At 34.0% G+C, this 26549-nt stretch overlaps 1 protein-coding gene across 4 annotated transcripts in view; it reads right to left on the bottom strand.

Annotated features, from left to right (window-relative positions):
• LOC131153082 (zinc finger CCCH domain-containing protein 6-like) overlaps positions 1-18146 on the bottom strand; it is a 29609-nt gene extending 11463 nt beyond the window's left edge. For 2 of the 4 annotated variants that reach the window (XM_058107534.1, XM_058106855.1), the window contains exons 1-4: positions 17771-18126; positions 11806-12012; positions 11500-11624; positions 10211-11414 (exon numbers count right to left, since the gene is read on the bottom strand). In XM_058107534.1, the coding sequence (XP_057963517.1) occupies positions 10220-11414; positions 11500-11624; positions 11806-12012; positions 17771-17830 (1587 nt within the window). In that variant the 5' untranslated portion in view covers positions 17831-18126 and the 3' untranslated portion in view covers positions 10211-10219. Of the gene's footprint in view, positions 1-10210; positions 11415-11499; positions 11625-11805; positions 12013-17770 lie in introns of all 4 variants that reach the window. The other 2 variants (XM_058106237.1, XM_058105525.1) reach the window with 2 other exon arrangements.
• Between the last annotated feature and the right edge of the window lie 8403 nt (positions 18147-26549).

The raw sequence follows: 26549 nt of genomic DNA, 5'->3' as shown, positions 1-26549 counted from the left end.
ATGCATTGGAATGTGGTGAAATGAATTTTCATATATTTGCGTGGCACTTCTGATTATGGTATCTTGTTTGAAAGTACTGATGATTGTAATGTTCAGGGTTATGTGGACTCTGATTATGTAGGTGATTTGGATAAGAGGAGGTCTACTTCTGGCTTTATTTTTACCATGGCTGGTGGTTCCATTAGTTGGAAGGCTATGTTGCAACCTACTACAGTTTTGTCTACTATAGAAACTGAATACATAGCTTTGGTAGAGGCAGGTAAGGAGACTTTATGGTTAACTAGACTGATTCAGGAACTTGGTGTCATGCAGGATAGGTTACACGTATTCTGTGATAGTCAGAGAGTGATCCACTTGGCAAGGAATCAGGTCTACCACTCTCGCACAAAGCATATTGACGTGCGGTACCATGCAGTTAGAGGTTGGGTTGAAAGAGGAAAGTTCTAGTTATTGAAGATCCACACAGATGAAAATGCTGCAGATATGCTCACGAAGCCTGTTACATTAGCTAAGTTTAAGCGCCGTCTGGACTTAGTTAATGTAGTCTCTTGTTGATTGTTGACAGAACATCCCAGAGCGCGGGGATGAAATGTTGTGCTTGGTTGTGATTAAAAGCCAAGGTGGAGATTGTTAAAAAAATATGTTTTTATTTATTTAATTATTGTGGCTTTTATCACAGCCGTTGGATCGTCTCTAAATCCAATGGTTGTGTGGTATCATATATATGTTTGTAAGCCATGGGAAAAAAAGAGTATTGCTTGTCATTTTGTGCAAGGAGAGCTAGAGGGGGTTTTCTCTCTAGGAAGATTTTTACTTCATTGGTTTGATAGGTGAAGGGGTGTACACGGGATCTGGGATCGGGGAGAGCCTGATCATACCTTGTAGTGCCATCGTTTCATAGTGGATTTTTTCTCCAGGTGCACGCTCCGTAGACGTAGGCAATCTTGTCGAACCACGTAAAATCTCTCATATACATTTTTTATGTGAATGTTCTTTGTGCTATTTATTTTGTTGATCGGAAGATTAAAATTTCTGCGCGTCAACACTTTCCTTTCATCATTTAAAGTAGCTATGATAGCGGGATCATCTTCAAAATCTTAAAAAATAAAGAATGCATTTACCATACACATTTTCTTGCTTTTTCTTAATTATATCCTTTTATCCCATTGTTTCTTGGTCTTGTAATTCACATTGGCATGGGTTAAGGCAAGATGTGTATTTAAGAGGTCCCCATGCATGCTTTATGTCAATAGAAACAATTTCCCTTTTAGGTGTTAACAAAATAAGGTAAATCATCATTAGTATTAACCTCCATGCAGATTCTTGCACAAGTCACATTTTTATATGTTAGATTCTTGCACAAGTCATACACAAAATAGACTTTAGTATAGGATAAGCGGTCAAACTACAAATTCCAAAAACACAACAATTTCTACCATGTCAAATGTGATTGATAATTGCATCCTAAGTTGTCCAAGGATACTTTAAGCTCTACTGTCCAAGGAAGTTACCTATAATAGACTAGAATCTCAGCTACAAAATGTTCTTGAAACATTAATATTGTATAAAATCATTGAGAGAATGGATTTAGTAGAGTTTAAAAAAAAAAAATTGATGGTTTTTTATCTTTAATAGCTCATTTTTTTCTTTTTTGGGAAAGAAGTAAAATTGCAGTAGTCACCTCATCAACTGTAAGAGTCTCCTTACCTAGCAGTAGTGTGGTTTTCAAAGTATCAAGTGAATTGGGAAGTGAATACAACAGAATCAGTGTTTTATCTTCCTTCTCAATTTTTACCTCAATACACAGCAACTGTGTGATTATCTTATTGAAATAATTGAGGTGGTCTCTGACTTCTATGCCCTCAATAATCCTCAACTAATACAACTATTTCTTCAAATACAGTCTATTAACTAAGGACTTGGACATATAAATATTCTCTATTTTTTTCCAAAGCTCAGCTGGTAATGTTTCATTCAACACACTATATTTAATTTCTGGAGCTAAACTTAAGTGAATGGTACTTACCGCTTTCATTTCCAGCTCCTCCCATTAATCATCTGACATGGTCTCTAGCTTCTTATCTTTCTCATACAATGCTTTAATCAGTCCTTGTTGGACCAACACATCCTTCACAATACTCTGCCACAAATTGAAATTATTTTTTTCATTAAAAGGCTCCATCTCGAACTTGGCCGTCGAAGTACTCGCCATTTAAAAAAAAAAATTTCTCCATTTTTATTTTCTCTCTCCTCTGACGTCAAAACCTGTCAACGTGACATCAGCGTGATGTCAACGCTCCACGGGTAGGATTCGCGCCTCGACCTGGATCCCTGGTCCACTGCACATGCGACCCGCACATATCCTAGTCGACTCGGATGCTGACCCGCGCCTTGACCCGATGAGTTCCGCTTGGATCCGACTTGCAACCCAGCCTCTTGACCCACGTATCAACCTGTTGCATTCCATACCCAACCAGATCTGAATACGAGTCTATCACCCAATTATGGCATTATTCATCATGTTCTTCATTCACGAAAAAAAAAAAATTTTCCTTCCAAATTTTTTTTTTTTCACACCTTCAATTGAAAAATGATCCTCCTTCAATTGAAAAAATTCCGGAATAATTTTCCGGCACCTGATCTGAATCCGCATACCTCAATCCGATCTGAACAAACCGCTCTGATCTTGAGCACTCCCGCGAAAAAACTATCCAAAAAATTTCTTTCGATCTGATCTGATCTATCATACCTACACCCAACCAAAACCGTGTTCTAATACCACTTGTTGACGTGCAACGATTTTAATCTTCTAATCAACAAAATAAATAACACAAAGAACATTCATAGAAAAAATGTAGACGAGAGTTTTTACGTGGTTCAACAAAATTGTTTACGTCCACAGAGCGTGCACTTGAAGAAAAAATCCACTATGAAACGATGGCAGTACAAGATCTGATCAGACTTTCCCCGATCCCAGATCCCCTGTACATCCCTTTACCTATCAAACCAATGAAGAAAAAATCCTCCTAAAGAGAAAGCCCTGATCCCAGATCCCCTGTACACCCCTTCACCTGTCAAACCAGTGAAGAAAAAATGTTCCTAGAGAGAAAGCCCCCTCTAACTCTCCTTGCACAAAATGACAAGTAATATTCTCTTTTTCTCATGGCTTACAAACATATATATGACACCACACAATCGTTGGATTTAGAGATGATCCAATAACTATGATAAAAGCCACAATAAATAAATAAAAACATATTTTTTTAACAGAAAGCATAAGTAATTGAATTGTTTGTGGAAATAGCCTATTCAAAGGCAAAGAGCCAAGGTCCATCTAGTTGAGTTAAATGCTCATTAAGAAGCTAGGGAGGCCCCTTAAAAGTGAGATCAAATGGCATTTCTACCACAACTATGAAAATTCCATACTATTACTCCTCCCTATGATAATGATGTAGGTATTTCTATATTTGTTGATACTTATATTACTATTCTAAGAATGTCCACCAGCACAAATGCTCACCAGGCTAAAAAGGGCAAACCCCAAAATCCCAAGTTAAATTTAGGTATTATTGGAAAATGATGACAAGGATTGGATGATGGAGTATAGAAGGGCTTGACACTTGTAAGAAAAAAGAAACTAAGAACCATACTAAGGATGGGGTGTGCAAAAAGAATTGAAAACCAAACCAAACGATCGTTGAACATTTCAATTCATTTTCCCAATTCTAATTTTGATTTTGGTTTTTCCATATTACTAAAAGAAAAAAAAAATGGTTTTCTATCTCCATTTCAATTTCATAAGAAAGTTGAACCTAAAAACATATTTTTTATATATTTTTCAAGTGGGGTTTCTATAGAGAAGGAGAGGCTCCTCTAGTCTTCCTCCTTATATAAAAACCCACCCCCACCCACCCATACTCATAGGGCCTCTAGACAATACTTGTTTGGTTGTACTACATTAATACATGCCTATTTGCATTCAAATGATATAAAGCCTTCACTTTGGCCCAATACTTGATAATCAACCTTTGGGCTTCCAATTTTACATGGATTAGTTAGGCCCAATGCTTGATAAATATTAAACTTTTATGGTATCATAAGGGATAACTTTATAGTGGTTACCCATAACCTAGCCTTTGAGGCTTGAGCTCAGGTTTAACGAAACTGTAATGGGCTCCTCTGATGATCATCTCATGGCTTCAAGTATGCTATGTGCTTGCCTCTAAGGAGGATCCTGCACATCAAAAAGATTGTACGGTCCCCATTGATCTTAAATCTTTTGGCTGATAACCCCAGTTCCCCGTCTTGGAATCCTTGTGGTGGATTATTAAGGGGATGTCAGGGTTTGCCATTTGGTTTGAAGCCTAGATCAAGGGGCTCCCGACTCTGTGTGATATATATACGCCTAACCGAATAAGTTGGTTTCAGTAAAGCCATTGGTTTTTATTTAGTTTCAATCCTTAATTTTAAAAACCAATCACCTTAGTTCGATCAATGGTTTTGGACAAAATCAAATTGCATTAAAATTATTACAACCCTAAGGATTGCAAACTCATCATATTGGCTTTCGATGAAACTAAAGCTAAATCTCCAAACTTGTCAACCATTCTCCAATGTTTCAAAAGGATTGGAACTTCCTCCATAACTATAATAGTGTCACTCTTCTTGGTAGACTATAGATTAGGCTTAGGCTCCTAATTGCCCTTTGCTTACTTTAGTTTATGCTTCAAACTATATGCAAGAAATGAATACTTTATGGCATAATCTTCTCTTTTAATAAAAGGATTGGCCAACTTCCTTGGATGATCATGAGGGACTTTAATATAGTCAAAGATTCTTTTCAATGTGATTGCCTTCTGTCAACTTCCAATTTAACTTGAATGGAACATTTCAAGAACTTTCTCTTTGAATCTTGCTTAAATGATTTTGCTTCCAATGGTGTTTTGTTTACCTAGTCAATAAAAGGGGCACTGACTTCATTTCAATAAATCTTGACAAAGTTATATCCTCAAGGATTCTATCAAGCTTTTCCCAAGATTTTTTTGGAGTTCCTCTTCCCTGGTGCTTCAGATCATTGCCCTATCATGCCCTAGCTTAATTCTACTTCTATTTTCACCAACTCAAGATCTTCCTTAAAGTTCCTGAATTGTTGGATTAAGCATCCAAATTTCTTGGACGTTCATAAGCAATCTTGGAATGCTTCCATCTCTAGTACTCCAATGTTTGTTTTCTACCAAAAGCTGAAAAGGCTAAATAAGTGACTTCTACAAATGTCTCCACCGAAATATCTTTAACAGATTACTCAAGGCAAAATGGGCTATGTGGCAAGCTTAACCTAGAACTCTTATTTGTCCAAGCAATGATACCATCACCTTGGCTATGAAAAAGCAAAGCATTATCAAATTTTGGTTAGAGATAAGGAGGTTATTTCGAAACAATAATTTAGAATCATTCAACTTCAACACAGTTCTCTTTAGCTATAAGGGACAAAAGAATTAAGACTTAAAATAGATCTTTATACATTTCAAATGGGAACAAACTACATTCCCCATGTAACATTAAAATGTAAGTTGGTTGCTTTTTAGAAAAATTTCCTCAATGTAAATAACAAGGAGGTTATTGATTTTAATCCAAAATTCAAAAGGATCTTCTGAGCTTTTATTTATATATTTATTTATTTATATTTTTGGTCTAAGGATGATAAAATAAAACTTAAAAAAAAATGGACAAGTAAGAAATTAAGAGAGAGTCATCTTCTCCTTCTTAGGTGGCAAATCCCTAGCCTTAATGGTTTTAATGCTTACCTATACAAACATTGTTGATCCATTTTTATTTTTATTTCTATAACATGGGAACTCCGACAAGTGCTTTGGACCCCTTGGTGTAGCACCAAACCCACAAAGGTGGAAATGTTGTCGTCTGCCCATTAACACACCCCTAATAATTCATTGAACAATCCATAAGTGAATGTTACGATGCTTATTTTAGTTCCAAAATTTTAAAACCTGTTACTCCATCAAATAAAGGCATATAGCCTATTGAAGCATTCTTTACAAGTGTGTTACAAAAATTCTTGCTAATAAGCTTAAGCACTACCTTCTTTCCTTTATTGGCAATAACCAAATAGATTTTACTAAGGACGACATACTCAAAATATATTCTAATGACCCAAAAGTTACTTCATAACTATCATGCAAATATAGGATCCCCAAGGTTCTCTCTAGGTTGATTCGAGGAAAGCTTTTGGCTCTATTGACCTAGGTTTTCTATGAAGATTTTGGATTAAATAAACAACCCTCCTACTTTTAGAAGTTAGTATAAGGAATACTTTACCTATCCTTAATTTTCTCTTGCTATGTCTTTTAAAAGGTATTCTAAAGGAGGGAAAGCTACACATCCACTTACCTCTTTGTTATAGTTATGAAAGTGCTTTTAAGAATCACTAAAAGAGATGCAATTGAACAAGGCCTAACATATCACCAAAAAATTGCAACCTAAACTAGCTAATATCTTTTCTTTTTTTTTAATGATTTGCTAATTTCTCTTTTCTACTTGCTCTTTAGCCTGAGGTCCAATCCAACTAAATCATAAATGTTATACTTTGCCATATTCTTTCATAGTAAGCATAGTATTTGTAAGTTTTGGATGTGTAAGAATGCTCCACATTAAGTATATGTTGGCGTACCTCTTATTGCAAAGAAGCTAACATGCACTTATCTAGAAAGACTTTTAGGGAAAATTCAATGTTGGGTCCATAAGCACCCCTCTCTTTTATTATATATCATACCAATATTACTGATTCGACCACTGGTTCAACCCATTGGCCTAACCAACTCAATGGCTTCATTATGTTGGTCAACGGTCTGAGTTTTAAAATCTCGTCTCATAACATTGACATTTTCATGTGGTCTCCATCTTCTTCAAGTACTTACTACTTCGCTTTTGCCAAAGATCAACTAAAATGCAAATTATAACCTATTTTTTCCCCTCCCCCCCCCCCCCCCCCCCCCCCATCAACTATTTGTTTAAAGTTCATACTCTCACATACTTCTTTATTTGCTAGCTAACTATTCTAATTAGCCATCCCACCATGTATAAGTCGTTTTCTTTGCAAAAAACTCTCTCCAATTTGCCTTCTTTTACACCCCCCCTTTTTCCAAAAAAAGTTATTAAAGATAAAAATCATCTTCTTCTTTTCTTTTCTTTTTTTGCAACTCTACTTAATCCCCATTATCTTAATGATTTTATCCTATCCTAATATTTCAAGAACATTTGGCTGCTGAAATTCTACTCTATTTTAGGTCACTTGGATAATAGGGCTTAAAGTATCCTTGGACAGTGCAATTGTCAATCACACATGGCTGAAATTATTGTGTTTTTTTAAGAATATATATATATTCATATATAACACTTTCTTGGAAAAAGATAAGAGTAATGCTTTTCAACTCAGAGTTTGTACAACACCAAATATCATGAATTAATAATTGTCAATTATCTTTGCACGTTTAATTAAATATGTCAAATTTTGTGGGAATTAAAAAATTTACTTAGAATGTTTGAAAATGACATTCCCATTTGCTTAGAATAATAATTTTTTTTTTAATTCAAAAACACAAGCCCAATCACAAAATTTGACATATGTCAAATTTACATGAACTTATTTCAAGGCCCAATCACCTGTCACCAACTTTCTATACTTTGATTCGTGAAATAGAATAAGATGGAAACCAAATAATTTTTTTAAAAAAAAAAAAAATTATTTTTAGTTTAAAACAGATAACTATACAAACAGTCATTTTATTCTAATATAAAATAACCAAAAAGACATTTCACTCTTAGTTTGCATGGCATTGACTTTCACATATTTATTAGACTTAAAATAAAATTTACCTTATTTTGTAAAGTATGTTCTTGTACACGATAAATATTTCATTTTTACCTTATTTCATTTCATGAATCAAATAGAACATTACTTTTCAAACTAGCTTCTAAATAATTTTTATGCACGCTTAACATTTTTTACTGTTTAAAAATGAATAAAATTTTATATTTAATTTATATGTTATTACACAAAGAAATATTAAATATTATTAAATATTATTTGAGAGTATAAAATTTAGATTTATATAAATTTATAAAAAAAAAAAAATTCAATACACATTTTATCCAAATCAGAAAGAATTTAAGAGTCTAAATTTCAAACTTCAAATTAAAACAAAACTCATACTATGATTTCCCCAAACACACACAACCATATCCAAAATCTAAAATCTATGTTCGTTACTTCAAATTTTATGCTCTTAAGTTAATAATAATTTGAAATAAAATTTTTAAAAAAATAAATATATAAGACACGTACGAAATGCGCCAACCAAAAAAACAGAACTCACGCAGTTTCCTATTGAACTTCAATCTCTTCCGTTGCATCAGTAGCATGTATTGAACTTCAAACCACAAATATCATAAAGAACAACAGTTTACTACTTTATTTTGAGGGGGTTCATCTCCGTGTATATGTAAATTAATTTACCTTTAGTATATGATTTAAAAATTATAAATTTTAATTTACATAAACTTATTTGAAGGCCCAATCACAAAATAAATCTTTTTTATCTCTAAGACATGGAATTAAAATCTAAATTTACTATTATAATACCATAAACCCCAAACTATTAGTACGTCAAAAAGGTCAAATGGACAATAAATTTTTAATGAGAACTTTGCTTGTTAAATGCATGTGATATAATAAAGGGCTATTTAAAGACTTGTGCGAAACAAAAGAATTCCATATAGCATTTTGATTTTGGATTCAAGAAGGGAAATTTCTGGAAAAGCAAGGTTTGACTTGAGTCCATTACGTTCTTGAGATTCATACAAATTTTACACAATTTATGGGCCAACGATTGAAGATTGAAGCATGAAATATTACAATCAGATTACAAATTTTTATTGAGCGTGTTATAAGAAAATTGATTGATATTATGAATCAGATTATGTCTTGTTTTATAATTTTAAGTCGATTAAAAAAGAATGAAAGTTCTCTTTCGCATGCCATAGCTCGAGTGAGTAACCTTATTTATCACAACTCCACTGCACGTAGTCATTTTGCAACCCATGTTGGATGCACGTCCAAGCAAATCTTCCCCATGTCTGCACGCCCTTCACATACTAAATTTCCATTATAGGTTAAGAATTTTTAAATGAAGTTCCTATGCACGTAGATTTGTAATACGCTTTAAAATTTTAATATTTTTTTAAGATTTTTTTAATATTTAAAGCTCTGAATTTAATTAAAGTTATCTATACTTATATATTAACATTTGTTAAAGCTTATAATATTTCAATTAAATTTCAAAATTGGTATTTTCAAAATTGTCAAACTAAACTATTTTGTCTTTAATGGCCACGTGGGATCTAAAGCCACTTCGTTTTACTATTTTAGACTAGAACCCACAAAGGCTCGTGGAAACATAAGTTGAAATTGTGCCATGGGCTGATCTGAACTCTCACAACTATCAATCAATTGCATCTTGATGTGTTACGCCAGATGATGATGATGATTATTATTATTATTATTATTATTGATAGCTAGCCGCATTTATCCATTTTAAGAGAGAACATGTATGCTGTAAATCTAAAAACAATGCTTTGATTCCACAAGAGTAGGGAACTTTTGAGTTCGATCAGTATAGCCGTAAAGTTGTTTTTAATCTTACTTAAATTGTGTTATTTATAGAAGTTCATTTAGGAGGATTATTCTTAAATTTTGATTCTTTTTCCCGTATTTTTTTTTTCTCCCCCTCCATTGTCTTCGTCGTTGTCCTCATCATCATCATCATCATCATCATCATGTGCTTGGAATCAAAATATTTAAATTGCTAAAATATGAACTTCTAGGTGTGGATCTAAATTTGTGTGAAGTTGTAAGAAATTCTTGTCAAGTCTAAAAAATCAAAATTCGAAGTTAGAATACCAAATTCCCAAATGCATAAGTCCCAAAAAATGTCCAAAATGCAACCCATGCAAACTATTCCTTGGCCTTTTGAAAAAAAAACGAAATGGAAAGAGTTGTGTTTAAGAAATTTGTGTTTTGTGTAGAAGGAAATTTGTGTTTTCCGTGGAGTGAAGACGGTGGTAAAAAAGTAGAAATAGAATGAAGGCCTCTTCACTGTGGGGATAAAAATTAAAGTAATGGCTGCAAGATATGTACCTTCCTACCTTACCTTCCCCCGGCAATTTCATTTCCCAGTCTCATTCTCTTCGCACCATGACCCTCCCAAACGCTGTCAGCATGCCATTTAAATGGCGTCACATGCTGGTATAGGCAACTGGATCCATTCTTGCACCCCAATGAGCTGTTGAAGTAGATGCAAGGTTTCTGGTATTTCAAATCTACTTGTCTAAAATCCTGTACTGGTTTTGGGTCGTGATAGTGATCATGCAAACTACTGTATTGTGAAGGAATAGGATCTGGGGTCTCTTGCCTTTCTCCCCCATGTAACTTAACCAGGTTCTTATAGTAGTTGGCATCTTTCATGATTGATGGTTTCGTGGCCACCGAGCTAATTTTTTTACCCATATTTTGCAGGGAAAGCATTGGATATGAACCAGAGCTCATCCCTTGTGGGATGGGGTTAACATTTCCATTTGCCAATCCTGGTGCAAAAGCCACACCAGGACCAGAGCTGGGCAAGGGGTCTAGCAAATGTACCTGCTTTGATCGGGATATGGGACTTGCTTCTGTACTGGTAGGTACTTGTAGCCGAGGAAGCATCTTTGCTGGTGGCAGAGAGGAAACCTTTTCGGGTTTTAGGCTTGGCAATGCTATATCTGGCTTTGATCGAGGCATGGATGCTGTCCCCGTATAGGCAGGTGCTTCTTCGGGAACCATCGTAGTTGAAGAGGGTTTTGGTCTGGACAAAGGTTCTGGTCTGGACAAACAGGATGATGGATTTGGGGGCTTTGATGCAGGCACCGTGACTGCTTCAGGGTTGGCAGGTGTTCCACAACTGTCCATCAATTTCTCGATCACTTCTGGGCTGCTGAGGATTTTAATAAGCAAGTTGGTGTCAATCAAGCTTCCCTGCTCATTGCTTTTCATGATTGCAGTAAAGGCCGCGGCAGCAGCAGCAGCAGTAATATCAGCCTCTGAATGAGGTAATTTCTCAAGTGCAGGTTTTTCATTGGCTAGTGGATTTAAGGCAGGAATGTTAGATTGTGAAGCAAGGGGAGTTGAAGATGCCAACGAGCTTTGGGTTAATATCGGGGGTGGCAAGGTTATGGAAGTGCTGACTGGTACTGCAAAATCAGGTTGTAGATGTTTTGGGTCATCTTCTTCAATGGGAGTGATGGGGATAACAGGTGTGTATCTATCGTCCAGCTGGCACTCTTCTATATCCAATGAAACTGAAGGGCTATATACCAAGAAAATTGTACAAAGTTCAATCCAAGAGCAAAAGAGCCCCAAAGAGATTTTGGGGTTAAGATAAAATGTATTACCTGGAAGGAATCGACGAAAGTCGGGGATAAATAGCTTCAAGCACTGTCAATTCCCTCAGTCTCTGATCTCCAACTTCCTTACTTTCTTCACCGGCTGCCACTTGCCAATTTTGACTCAAAACAAACTATTTTACAAGGAAGGAAAAAACAAGCAATCAAATTTAAAACCCTAAATAAATTTTATACCATAATTATGAGGAAAAGTTGAAACAGAACAATCAGAAAGGAGGCATAAAAATCTTTCCCAGCAAATAAGCATCAATTATTCCACAATGCGTAAGTAATTAAATAAGTAAAATAACATACTTTGGGAGGGCATTTCCATTTCATCTGAGGAATGAAAGAAAACATCCCCTTCAACTGATTCGCATGATGGGACACTTCAAAGCCAGGGGGAAGGTCATCAGAGTCCATGGAGTTTGAATGCAATATCCATGATGACTTTTCTTGAAGATGATCTTGAGCTTCTAGGCCAACTTGTGATGGACAATCATCTGACAGAAACAGCCTTACCTGTTCAAAGCCATGGCATAGTCTGTTACACCTGGTACTTAATCATTTCTTGATAACCATATATTAACTACATCACTTAAAACTCCAGGGATGAGAACTACCCAATAAAATAAACAAGGATGATATAACACAAGTCAAAAGCAAAATACAGGGGTATAATATGGCTGATAAGATATGCCATCTGTCATGCCACACTGCCACTATCTAGATATAGATGCCAAAGAAATTCTAAAAGGGAAAATAATCAAAATATGCATATTGCAGGCTTCCACTTAGAGAAGGTCCAAATTCACAATCCCTTGAGGCCTGCAAGCGTCATTGTGTTTCAATACCCAATAATCAATCTTGATTTACAAAAGGTAAAATCACGAGGCCTTGTAAATTAAAACTGGTTATGCCCCGTCCAAAAAACCATACTGCCATCAAATCACTAAAGAAACTAACAACCACTCCATAAAAGGAACACTCTAGAAGAATGCAAGGCATAACCTGAACATGTTCAGCAAACTTCAGCACTAGTATCTTATTGGTAAAGAAAAGAAAATCACCAAAAAAGAAGATACAGTATGGGCGCATCTAATGTTTTTTAATAATCCTATATACAACTCTGGAAATCAACAATCAAAATTTGAATCACAAATCAAAAACACAGCCAGTGACAACTGAAACTTCTAATGACTTCAACAGCACTATGACCAAAAAAAAAAAAAAAGAAGTTTTCCAATAATACATGAAAGGGTCCATGCTGATTGCTTATCATTCCCAGTCATCACCATTACTTTGCTAGCAGGTACCACACTACCACCCTCAATTCAGCATGCAATAGTCCGTTGACTTATTCTGAATTTTTCTTGCCCTTTCTCAATTAATTACTTTCATATAAACAGTTGTCAAATATTCAAATTGAGCATAATACCAAGTGCCAATTTAAAGTTTTTTTTTTTCCCCAATCATATCAGAGCCCCAAGAAAGTTCACATTGAAGGTGATTCTCTGGTAGTAATTAATAATTAAATCAGAATAGAACCACTCTTTTGAGTCTAAAAATCTAGTTTTGAACCGTAGAAATATTATTACGCAAGAAGGAATGCCAGTGTGACAGCAACATATTTTTGCAAAAGAGGACAACAAAGCTGCTGATTTTTAGTTAATATAGAACACATAATTTTGAGAAAACAAAAATAGATTCCAATTCTCACCAGGGGAAAAAAGTGAATTTTAATTAGCAAAGCAATCTTATGAGGATTATTTTTTACAATGCTAGATGAGCATCCTTGAGGTAGTATCTTTTTTCTTTTTCTACCTCTGAGGACCGACACCCCCCCCCCCCTCTCCCTCAAACAAAAAAAGGTTAACTACAATTCTAAAATATCAATTTGAAAAGAAAATATATCAACTGAACGCATAATTTAAATTATGTAGCATTAAAGAAAATAAATCACATTATATGAGATATACATTCATTCATACTAAAATTTTAAAATCTACAGATTTTAAATCCCAAGTTGGTAAGAAAAGAGGCATTTAATAAGGAAGATGCACATATAAATTGTATTAGATGGGAACTATAAAAAAAATATTTGTATTTTTATACAAGAGGCAAAAACAAGTAAAGAAAGAATATTAACGCAATAATTTTAACTATTAAAATAACAACAACGAACCAAGTCTTTTAAGTCCTAATAAGTGGGGTAGGCACTTTAAATATTAAAATACCAGCTAAATAATAATAACAATAATAACAACAACAACGATTGCATTACCTACAACTATTGGCAACAAACTTCATTTGACCTGTAAAATGTGGTGTATTGTCGAGTTTTCTTTTGATTAGAAAAAGAAATTCATTAACAGAAAAGAGTGAGAATTATAAAGAACTGAGGATAAGAATCCTCCAACAAACAAACATAAAACTGTTACAATAAAGTCCCCACTCCAAACTCCAATCCCTCTAAAGATCATACAACTATGCCCTGAAAAATTATCACATACCTACAAAATCCATTTATTTATGACTCTTTTAACACAAAGATACTTGATTTGGTCTGAACAATTTAAAGACACATTTATGCCATAAGAAAAAAAAAATTCCTATCGAAGTACGAAAGAGACATAACTTGTGCAAAAATGCTTTTTTTTTTTTACGATGATATATAATTTTTGCATAAATGCATGTAATTCCCATTTATCTCATAAATTACTAGGCATGCTATTTCAGCGTGTGTATGGTGGTGTGTGGGAGGGGGCACATGCGTACATATATTATGCATATTTGAAAAAACAATAACATGAAATTGTAAGCTGTCCGCACCATGAGGAAAGGAGCTCACTAAAAGCACTAATATCAGGGTGCACACATATTATGCACATATGAAAACATTCTAACATAAAATTGTAAAGCTGTCCGCACCATGTGGAAAGGAGCTAATTAAAAGCATTAATATCAGGGTACCAAAATAGTCTTTTAACCACTACATTTTAAGTGTAACTGCAACCTTTGAAACAACTACTAAACCATTTTTCTAGTACTATACACATTTAGAAGGTTAGCATTTTATTATATGCTTAAATTATTTATTTAGAACTTTCACTTAAACATTTACAGCCTGATTGACATTATTTTCAAATCTGTGTTTTTGAAGAAAAAATGAAAACAATGCCAATAACAAATCTGATCAGGCTTTTTTTGAAAGCTACTTTCACAAATGTTCTTAAAAATGAACTATCACGAAGGGGAAAAAATGTTCTCTCTGAAATTTCAAAACACAGGATCCATTAACAACAAGAAACATCCAGAAAAGGACAATGTTTCTGACTGCATTTTCTTTTTCACATTCTCAGAAATTTTTCTTCTGCATTTCCTATTTCCAACTTCCAGACAAGAAAAATATTTGCAAAAGTAGGTTTTAAAAACGATACCAAGAGGGCACTAGCATTTCAACCTACTACGACACACGGACTTAAAGAAATATAAGTTCACAGAAAAACTCAAAAAATGAACAAAAACTAGGGCAAAACTTTTCAAAAACATTTAATAAACCTCTTGGAACCTTTTGAAAATCAAATACTTGGAAACCTTCCCACTATGTCTCTCAAGCTTGTTTCTCAGAATGAAAACAATGCTTTAAAGGCCTTCTCAATTATTTCTTGGATATGCTATTTTATTTCTTAACCAAATTTATATTGTTGGCATTGCCTCATCAAAAATTTCCCAACATATTCCTGTAAGTTTGGTAATCAATTCTGACCAATTCCTGCCTCACATTCAACTTGTATTCTTTTAACACTATTTCCAAGTTCCACCTCCCTAGCTGCTTCCAATTTCTACTTTACATTCAGGAAACAATAAGTATATAATCCATGAAGCCTACATTATAGCTTTAACAATATGACTATCCTGATCAAAAGTTCAAAACCATAGAGCACAAAACAAAACAAAGTTACAAAAAAATCAGGGTTTGAACCAATTTATTGCCCTAAAGACATATCCTTTAAAAGGTTTTCCTACTGAGCGTCGCATTAAAGAATCATTAATAAACAACACAAAATTGCATATTTTGTATAGGTGAATCAAGCTTATACCCAATTTAATGTCTGGTTTATCAAAGCCCTCAAAAGATGTACTATTGAGGTCATATACAAATAGAAATTTATTTGTCTTGAAAATATTTCCTGAATAATTTTTCTTCATCTTGAAGCTCTGGAAGTTATTTGAAGACAAGCAATTCCTTCAAATCATTTCAATTTTGATTAAGGTTTCTTGCACGTAATAAATACTAGTATGCATACTCTAAGCCATGTTTGGTTGAGAGCCGTAGCAAAAGCGAGTCTTCATAGGACAATTGTCACTGCTTATGGACCCGAACCTGGGTGGTCTATCCATGACCAGGATGAAGCTTGGGTGAAACTAAGTGGAGGTCTGAACTGACTGATGTTGAAGAATCAGCAGTTGAGTTGTGGCTAGGGGTGAAATGCCACTCGAACCCAGAGCTAGCTGGTTCTCCCCGAAATGCATCGAGGCGCAATAGTTGACTGGACATCTAGGGGTAAAGCAATACTAGTATGCGTACTCTGAGCCATGTTTGGTTGAGCCATGTTTGGGGAAATTTCATCTCACCTATTCGGGTGCTTAACATATATGCCTTGCAAGGGCTCTAGATCTTTTATTTCCTTATTATTCGAACAATATTTTCATTTTAGATTATTAAATGAGGCTACAACTAGTTTCCAGCAAGAATTCATTTTGAGATTTCCAAATAAAATGAAATTTTTTTAATAATTATGGTAAATTTGCATTTACAGACTAATGACCTAATAGAAAAACGGCTGAATATGGTATAAGCTCTACAATTATAAGAATCCCTGTAATTATAACATCTGGACATGTGATACATCTTGAGGGGATTGTACATAATTTAAAAATTAGATGAATATGATTTATTCAGGAAACCACTGCAAGTGTTGTGGAGTTGTAATTAGACTTTTATTCCTTCACCATTCTTCAGATATCTTAGGAATCTATAATAAAGTTTAAATCTTCAAAATTAAAGAATACAGAGCATTTTTATCATATTGCCTATTGCAATTCAATTAAATTAAAAAATAGGTAAGCATCAGGTTATTAGCCTCTGTTGAGATTCAAAAATTGGCAGTTGACAAGAAATTAAGGAATTACATTTCTTGGCAATCATTTAACGGGATTGTGGATGATGAACATCAAACACCAGATTTTCAAAGAATGTATACTGGGAAACACAGATAGGTGCATAACAACCCTAACTGCAATCAATGACCCACAAACACAGGTAAATATAATCCTTGAGCACCATGCTCTCACCGTTGGCCACAAACCATGTTGAATATTTGGTACTTTCCAGGGTGCATAGAGCATACACCACAACAGCTTTAAAGGAATATTTTTTTTCTTAGTATTTTTGGGGTCCAATCACAAGACAATATTCAATATACATTATCCTTTTGAAAAATTAATGGAGCAAGTATGATTCATTACAAATTATTCATGGAACTTCTCAAAAAAAATTCTACTTTTTCATTTTGCTAAAAAAAATCCTTGAGATTTAAAAATAAAGCCACAGCGCAATACTAATTGTTCTGCGTTGAATTTAAAATTATAAATCCATAATGTTGTATACTACTATTAAAATTTGGAAAACTGGAGTAAGGCAGCATATTCACTGTAGATTTTAATTTCTCTTGAGAAAACACAAAAAAGCCATCAATAGTTAGGGTAATGACCATCCTTTTCTCCACTGGCAACAAGACTTCTTCCTCAGCCCCATTCAAATCACAGTTCTCTAATCAAATTCAGATTCTTGCAAATCGCAGCGAAGCCATTCGATTTCCGTGGAATGCCTTCATGGCCTCGAATGAAGATTAAAAAATAAAAAAAATAAAATTAATATATATATATATATATACACACATATATATATATATATATATATATATATGAAAAACGTTTAGATGACAAGAAATCCTGGAGATTAGATCAATATTTTCGAAGAAAAAAAAAACTCTAACTAAACGCTAAAATACCAAAAATAAAAATAAAATAAAAGATAAAAGAAAGAGGAGGACGCAGAAGGAGACATGAACGGGATGAAGTCAGGAAACCTCTGTGGAAACGACGAAAGCCAAAACATACCTCTCGACGAACAAAGCAAAATAAGAGAGACATTAGAAAAAGGAAATCACTTCCAAATAAATCAAAGGCTTCGATGAAGATATTGTGACTATACCTGACAAAGATCAACCTCTGAAGGCCAGGAAACACGGTTCGAATTCTTCAACCTCTTCATAGTTATCCAAAAGATAAGAATATGATCTTTGCCCTTGGATTACTAGTTTGTTCCGATAATAGCTGGTGATACGGATTTATCAAACCTTAAGATTTACCAAAGACTTCCACACCCGAAGCGCGCCGATTCAAATTTCTGCGAAGAACTGTAAATGCCATTGGGCGCGCATCTTGAAGACCAAATAGGCGGGCGGCTGGCGGCTGGTGCCCTAGACTCTGATGGTTTCTTTAAATGACAGTGTATTTTCTTTAAATATACGCGGCTCCGCAGAACCTGCGTTGCGTATGTTTCTCTGTTTTTCGCTGGCTGATTACATTCATAATTGCTGCGCTGGTAGGGTTATTAATGGCCGGAGCCTCCTTCTCATTTTCCAAACAACAATTTTTATTTTTATTTTTAGAGTAAAATCCAACAATACACATGAAATTTTTTAAATTGAAAACTATCAAAAAAATAGTCCAAGATTTAAACTTATTGACCACATACATTGCGGAGTTGACAATGTAAGTCTTCCGCGAGTTGACCATTAAATACATGTAAAAAAATAAATTTTTATTTTTAATAAAATAATATTTTAAAATGATATTAACTTAAATAAATTAAATTAAAAAAATTAGTCAACATAATGTCTTAAAAACTAAATAAATGACTTAACTTATTCTCGAATTGAATGATTTACCAGTCCAATTATTTCGAATCAATTAATTGACATAATTTTATTATTATTTTATAAATTTTAAAAAATATATAAAAAATTAAAAAAAAATGATATCGAACTAAATAAATTAAATTAAAAAAATTTGTCAATGTAATGTTTTAAAAACTAAATAAATGAATTGACAAATCTAATCGATCCTTGAATTGAACAGTTTGTCAGCTAATCCATTTAAATCAATCAATTGACATAAGTATGATAAAATAATTTTATTATTATTTTAAATTTTTTAAAATATAGAAAAAAATTACTAATAAATCATAAAAATGTCTAGTAATTATACTATTACAAAATGCTTATTAGATGGAATTTTATAAAAATTTAATGATTGAACACATCATAAAATAAATAAAACATAATGTAATATTTTTAAATTCAAGTAACTTATCAAGCATAATGCTAAAAAAAACACAAACTAAAATTTCAAAATTCAAACTTCGTAAATTAAAATTATAAAGTTGAATGTTAGTTATTTCTTGTGTAAAATATGAGTGTTAAATAGACAACGAACGCCTAACTTTATATTAATTAGTTAACCTTTGATCTAACTAATTCTTCAATCATTTTAAATTTTAAACAAATTCTTATGTTATTAAATATGAATTCAACTAGATTCAGAAAACGAGTGACAATTTGACCAAACGGGTTGATACGAGTCTATTTTTAAACTATATTTTAATTTTAAAGTCATATTTTGTCACGGCCCGAACCCGGAAATGGGACCCGATGGTGAAAATATAATCTAACATGTCCCTGTATCATACAAATCATCACAAATACAGTACAAAGGATGAGGGTCTGACCCCTTGGGATTCCTAGGCATCCTAAATACATCCAATCATAATCATTTACGTAGCGGAAAAAGTCATTCTATATCAACATATGCAGTACCATACTAGAGTCTATACAAGAGCAGAACATGGCTCTAACAAAACGTACAAACTGAGTGCCCAAATACAACTCAAAATGGCAACCCAACAAAACTACAGTCCTAACACTTACCCAAGCGCTAACGCAGTACACCGACCACTACGCTCCCTACACCAGGACGCTAGTTCCGGTTACCCGAAGGACTTATAAAAATGTACATACAGTAGGGGTGAGACACCTCTCAGTAAGGAAGAACACATGTTATATCGGTGTGTGGCATTTGAGTGTTATCATGATATAACATACACGCAGTTAAATGCATTCCAGTACTAATTTACACAGTGCATACACGCACACATACGGCGGCCATTTATACGTAGTCCCGTCACAATACATACACATGATCAGTAATCCTCAGTGTCATCACACTCTTCAGCCCGAAGCCGGCCCATGACATACGGCGTTGGCCCGTAGCCAACCCGCGAACATGGCGCCACCGGCACATGGCTAGTCCCCGACTCCCATGGCATCGTACCAGTGCTAAACTGGTGGATCCACACCCTTTCGGCCTGATCTGCTGGAATAGGCTCACGCCCTCGGATATAGAGCCGAACACTCTCAGTACCTGGAATCATTTCAGAACCGCGTTCCTACTAGCATTTCAACATATCACACACAAATGTATGCTCATATAACCAAATAAACCACACTCATTTGGTAATCTAAATCATGGTTTTTCAAACAAATACAGTTTAAACAAAGTCAAGGCATGGTCATCCCAATATCATAGTATAAATCACACATATACTCGATTTTCAACAAAACCTAGGATTCAGCCTGTCACCCCCTTTTTCCCAAAACTGTAATAATGAAAAACCCATAGTTTTTCTGGTTAGATCCCCCCAAATGAGTAGCCAAAACACACACAGGACCGTGAACCACAGTTCCACCGAATTCGATTTCAAAAATAACCAATATAAACATAATTCCCCTTACCTTAACCCCGTAAGCAAATCCCGAACTCCAAGGTCCTTAAACAGTGAACCGAGTTCCAAAACCTACAAATCACAGTACAGAATATGTTCACAAGACAGTTACCTACAAATCTACCGAATCAGAATTGAAAACCGAGTCTTACCTCGATTTTACGCCGAAACCTGAAAATCTCTGAAACGAGATTTCGATCCGTAGAAGTTGTAGAGAATCCTTCCACGATCCTCGTGGTAGCTTCCGTTTTCCGATTTCGTCAACGATCGGCAAAGAATTCTAGAGAGAAGGAGTAGGGAGAGGTTTAGAGAGAGAGAGAGAGATAAAAATCTAAGTTTGCTTAACTTGGAAGAAATGAGAATTTCCTTTTATAGCCCTTTGACCCGAGAAATTTTCAATTTTGCCCCTCTCTTAATATTTAAACCCATTTTTCATATTTCGGGTTCTTACATATTTAGTCATTTAATTCGCATATAAAAAGTATATAACAATTTTTGGAACAATAAAATTTTTATAAGTATTTTTTCTAAACTATTAAATTATTTATTTTACAAATATTCTATTTTTAAAAATAATAATTTAATTATACTGTCATACTTATGTCACCTGATTGACTTGAACCAATCGGGTGGTTAAATGAATAATTGTTTTGATTTTATTTATTACGATAATATCATTTTTTTAAGATGTCTAATCACAAGTGAATAAAAAATAACAAAATTATTATTTTATTCTTTTTTTCATATATACCTAATGATTGACTAACGGTTAACTGACGGAAGGTTTATCTTATCACTAAATTTAAACCTCAGGAAGTTTTTTAGTAATTTTTAAAAACACAGGGGGTGGAATATCATTTTCAGAAAACTTAGGGATTGTTGTTGGATTTTACCCTTATTTTTATGTTGCTGCAAAAGGATTCTTGTTTTAAGGGTTATAGATGGTCTTGTTTTGTTACTTTTTTAAAATACTTTTATAGTTGCTTTTTTTTATAAATTAAGATAATATAATGATAAAATTTTATAAAAAATATTTTTTTTATGAGTTACTCGTCATTTCTTTTGAAAAATAAAAATAATATACAGTAATAAAAATAATTACAAGTTTTTTTAAAAAAAAAATTGGCATATAATTTTTTAATTACTGTCAATGCATTTTAATATTTAAATAAATATTTATTGATGAATGTACCTTATTAAAGAAAAATATATCTTCTAATTATTAATTATTAATTCATTGATACATGTTTTTTGAATAAATTTATTAAACCTATATTTGGTAGTGTTGATTTTAAAGTTTGAATTTAGATTTGCATAAATTTGAAAGAAATTAATATAATTTTGTATTATATTTTGTCCAAATTTATATGACAAGAATGGTATATTCCCAAGAGGGGGTGAATTGGGTATTTAAAATTTTCTAAGTCAATTTATCTCTAATTTAAGATCCACAAGCAGTATAACGCAACCTAGGGTCTCTCTAAACAATTACCAATTCAAATGTCAATATATTGAAATATTTAAATCATGCACATCACTCACAATAAGTCAAATACAAACATATATGTGTAAAAAAGATAAATAGCTAAGAGAAAGAGAGAGACACAGTATTTTTATCAAGATTCAGCCAATCCTGCTTACGTTCCCGCCTCAAGCCAAACCACTTGAGGATTCCACTATATTCTCACTTAATCGGGCGAAGCAATGCCGTTTACAATACTCTTTATAGGACGGAGTCTCCCTAACTCACTTACTAGGCAGAGTCAAACCAATTCTTCTTACGGGGTGGAGTCTCCCCAACTCAATCACCGGGTTGAGCCAAACCAGTTTTCCTTATAGGGCGGAGTCTCCTTAGCTCAATCACCGAGCTGAGTCAAACCAGTTCTCCTTGCAGGGCGGAGTCTCCTTAACTCAATTTACCAGACTAAGCCAAACTAATTTCTCCTTACAGGGCGGAGTCTCCCTAGCTCAATCAACCAGACTGAGCCAAACTAGTTTCTCCTTACAGGGCGGAGTCTCCTTAACTCAATCAATCGGACTGAGCCAAATCAGTTATAACAGATAATATTTTTCGTACAATATAAATGCTTCTCAAAAAGCAGAGATGTACAGATATGAAGCTCATAAATGCACTCTTATATCATATGAAATAATGCCTGGTAGAGTGTGGTAATTTTCACAATAAAACTTTTTCAATCTTTTAGTAAAATGTATAGGATGAGTACTTCAAAGATTTTACCCCAATAAATATTTCTCCAAAAATATTTTCCAATAAAAATGTTGGAGAACCTAGGATTTTTCTTTCTAATGATTTTTGCAATAATAAGATTTATCTATGAAAGCCCAAATGCAAAAAGACTTTTCAAGTACAATAGATATGAATATAAATGTGTGCTCAAGTCTTTTCAATAACTTATAAAATTTCCCCAAAATGATTTTTGAAATGAAAAATGGAGAGGAGAAATTTGATGTGTAATACAAAATCTCCCAAGCAATGTATATGAGTTTATATATGCTCAAGATTTTGTAAACAATAACCCAAAAACGATTTTCTCCCAAGAAGAGTTTTCAAATAAACAAGTAGGAGAAAGTAATGATCTTTGATAAAAATTAAAGCTCAAATAAATATATCTTCAATAACCTTCAAAAGCAATCAGTATGCTAATGAAAGAAGTGAAATATAATCAATGCTCTCTTTCAAAAGGATTTTTCAAAAGAATAAAAGAAAGAAAGAATAAGAAATGAAGCTCAAATATTTTTAGAGAGAATTTCAGATAATTAAAGATCCTAATTATGCTTATGAATGGGCTATATATAGAATTCCCAAAAATTTAACTGTTAAGGGACACGATGGGAATTAATTAATTTGTTTAACCCAAAAATAATGACCGTTTAACGCTATTAATTTGACCAACCCGAGAGGTCCGGTCGACTGGCGAAGGCGTCGATCGGCTGTCCTTTGTTAAAATTCAAATTTTCTAAGAGGCTCGGTTGATCATGGAAGGCACCGGTCAGCTGGCCATAGGAGATTTCCAAACCTTCATTGGTTCGGTCGGTTGGGGCTCAAGTTCGATCTGTCGAACCAAGAGGTCGGTTGGCTGGGGATATATACATTGAAAATGGCTGGTCAACTGGGGCATGCGAAATGGCCAAGCATTATGGTCGGTCGGCTGAGGCTTTCTAAACAAACCAAATGTAAAGGGTCGGTCAACTAGGACGTTTAATGTGATTTTAGGTGAAATTCAAGAGGGGAGTGAATTGGGTATTTTTAAAATTTTAGGTCTTTTAGTCTTAATTTTGAAAGGTACAACCACATAAGCACAAGTTAGGAGGTATATAGATTTCAGTATTTCACAATCAAGCAAACTTAAGCAATGAATTTCTCAAACAATTAGTATTACCCCAGTTTTATTCAAGTGCAATAAATATGTAAGACATACACAATAACAAATAAGAAATAAATATGCAAAATCGGAAATAAAAAGAGATCAGGGAAAGAGAAGCAAATGCAAGATTTTACGAGGTTCGGCCAAACCCGGCCTACGTCCTCGCCTTTAGCAAACCACCCAAGGATTCCACCATTTCACTCCTTAACACTGGGCAGAGCTTCCTGTTGCAATCCGTTTCTTCCACCCGAGGTGAAGCTACCTCTTACAATCCGTTGCTTCCACACGAGGCATAGCTACCTCACCACGGTTCACACACCAAACCACAAATACAAAAGATATAAAAAATTTTGTGTACACTCAAATGCTTCTTAACAAGCTTATGAGTGCAATGAAAACACTCTCACAAGATATAACTTGAAGTTCAATAGAGTAAATGTGTTTTTCTCAATAAAATTTTTGCAATAAGTAAGTATATGATCTTTGCGTAAAAAATATATATAATGAGTTGCTCCAAAGATCTAAACCCTATGAAATAGTTCTCTAGAAAATGATTTCTCAAGAATATGTGTTGGAGAACCTAGGGTTTGCTCTTAAATAGCTTTTGCAAAAATAAGAGGATAGAAAATCTTTAAGTAAAAAATATGAAAGTGAATGCTTTAAAGATTCAAGCCCTAGTAAGAACTTTTTCCAAAAAATATTTTTCAAACAAAGAGTGTATGGAAAACTAAGGTTCTTCCTCTCAATAAAATTTTAAATAAAAGAGAACGAGAAAAGATAAACTTTGAAGATAAAGATTGAATGCCCAAAAAATGAAAGCTTGTTTATTTGCCTCAAGACCAAAGAAGCTTTGCAATAGATGTGAGTGAATGCTCTTAGATCTTGAAAATGAGAGTAGAGAAATGCCTAAAAATGTTTGAGTGTGAGAGAATATTGGCCAAAGATGTAAAATGACTTTTAAGCATGATATATATAGGGATTTTTGGCATATAGTCGTTTTATAGTCGTTGGGGCATTAAAAATTTATTATTTTCAAATTTTATGGTCGTTGGGGCGCTAGAGCGTCATCACTGCTCGTTGGACTCGCGGACGAGTGGCCTTCATTCACTCATCGACGAGATTAGGGGATTAGTCGATAAGTCACCTGACTAAGAATATTAAGGTCTTGGTATTCTCTCGTCAACGAGGACACACACTAGTCGACGAGTGACCTTCATTTACTCGCCAAAGAGACCAAAACACTAGTTGAAGAGTGGGCTGTTTTGAGAAATGTTAAGCCTCGGTAAATACTTGTCGACGAGGCCAGGGCACTAGTCGATGAGTCCCCCGTTTTTCAGCCCTATTAGTCTTATAAATTGCTAATCCAACCTAGGACAAGTGTGTATGAATTTTCAATGAAAAAATATGAGTCCTATGGTCAATCTAAGGTCATTTTTTAGCTTTCAAACATATCATGTGAGGCATGCAATTACAAATACAACTAAATGCATTACAATTGAAATAAAACATTGTATTCACTTCTTTGTTTTTGAAATCTTCATGGAATACGCCAGAGGATATGTGTTGTACGTCTCTTCTGGCTTCCATTTTCCTTCTACCTTATGTGTGTGATGAATTATAAATATGTTCACATACTGTTTGCACACATAAGATACAAGTGTTTTGTTAGCATCAAAACAGGGATCGGACTAAAAAATTCAACAATTTTATAAAGTTCAAGGGTCAATCGACTATGTCAATAAAACTCTTAAGTTTAGCCCTATTTTTGACCTAAAACCTTTCAACCCCATGTGTATGAGATTAAAATTATAAGTTGTTAGCTTTGGTGTATTCCTAAAAGGGGGGGGTGAATTGGAGATTAAAAAAATTTCCTCCTAGGTTCAACTAATCCGGTAGGCAGTATTTCACAAGCCTAGGGTCTTTCTATGTAATCACAATCCAAATCAAATATTTAACGATAAACATAAACATACAGGTGCAAAAAGTAAATTGCGAAAAATAAAATCAACACCAGATGTGTTATCGGGGTTCGTCCAACTGTGCCTACGTCCCCAACTCTAGCTTGCAAGCTAGAGGATTCCACTAATGCTCACTTAATGAGTGGAACGGCACCGATTACAACTAGGTTAATTAGCGGGGCTGACCTCAACCTACACCTTACCAGAATGGTGCACCTAACTTTCCTAACTGAGTTTAAGCCAATCCGGGACTATTCAACAGGGTTAGTCTCCCTTTTCAGGCCCAGTCCTAGAATACAACAAATGTAAATTTACGTACACGAAAATATGTTTCTCAACTAAGCAAACTATGTACTACAATACTGCACAGTATAATCAATGCACATCAATGATGTAAGAACTATAAGCTCGGTGCTCTACGTGTGCAATCAACACTCAATCTAATGATTATTCTTAAGCAAGCACTAGAGTGTTTAAATAGACTATTCTTTGAAAACCAATTATACCAATGTCAGATCAATTTTTCAAAGAGACCAGCAATAATATTCAAACAAATTCAAAAATATTTTCTTCAAGTAGCAAGCACAAAAGTTGTTTGAAAACGAGCTTGTAAAATATTTTTGCACACAAAATATAAGCCTAAGGAATCTTGCAATATCAATGCAAAGACCCTTAAGCTACTGAGTTTTCCCACACAAGATTTATTTATTAAAATCAATGGGAACAACTCTAGCCTAACTCTCAAGGTAAAAATCAAACAATACAAACTTCAAATGAGAGTTGTGGGCTTTTTAGAATGGAGGA

Source organism: Malania oleifera, chromosome 1 (genome assembly GCF_029873635.1).
Source record: "Malania oleifera isolate guangnan ecotype guangnan chromosome 1, ASM2987363v1, whole genome shotgun sequence".
Lineage (NCBI taxonomy): Eukaryota > Viridiplantae > Streptophyta > Magnoliopsida > Santalales > Ximeniaceae > Malania > Malania oleifera.
The sequence above is the reverse complement of the archived record's forward strand: the minus strand, read 5'-3'. Positions and strand labels throughout refer to the sequence as shown.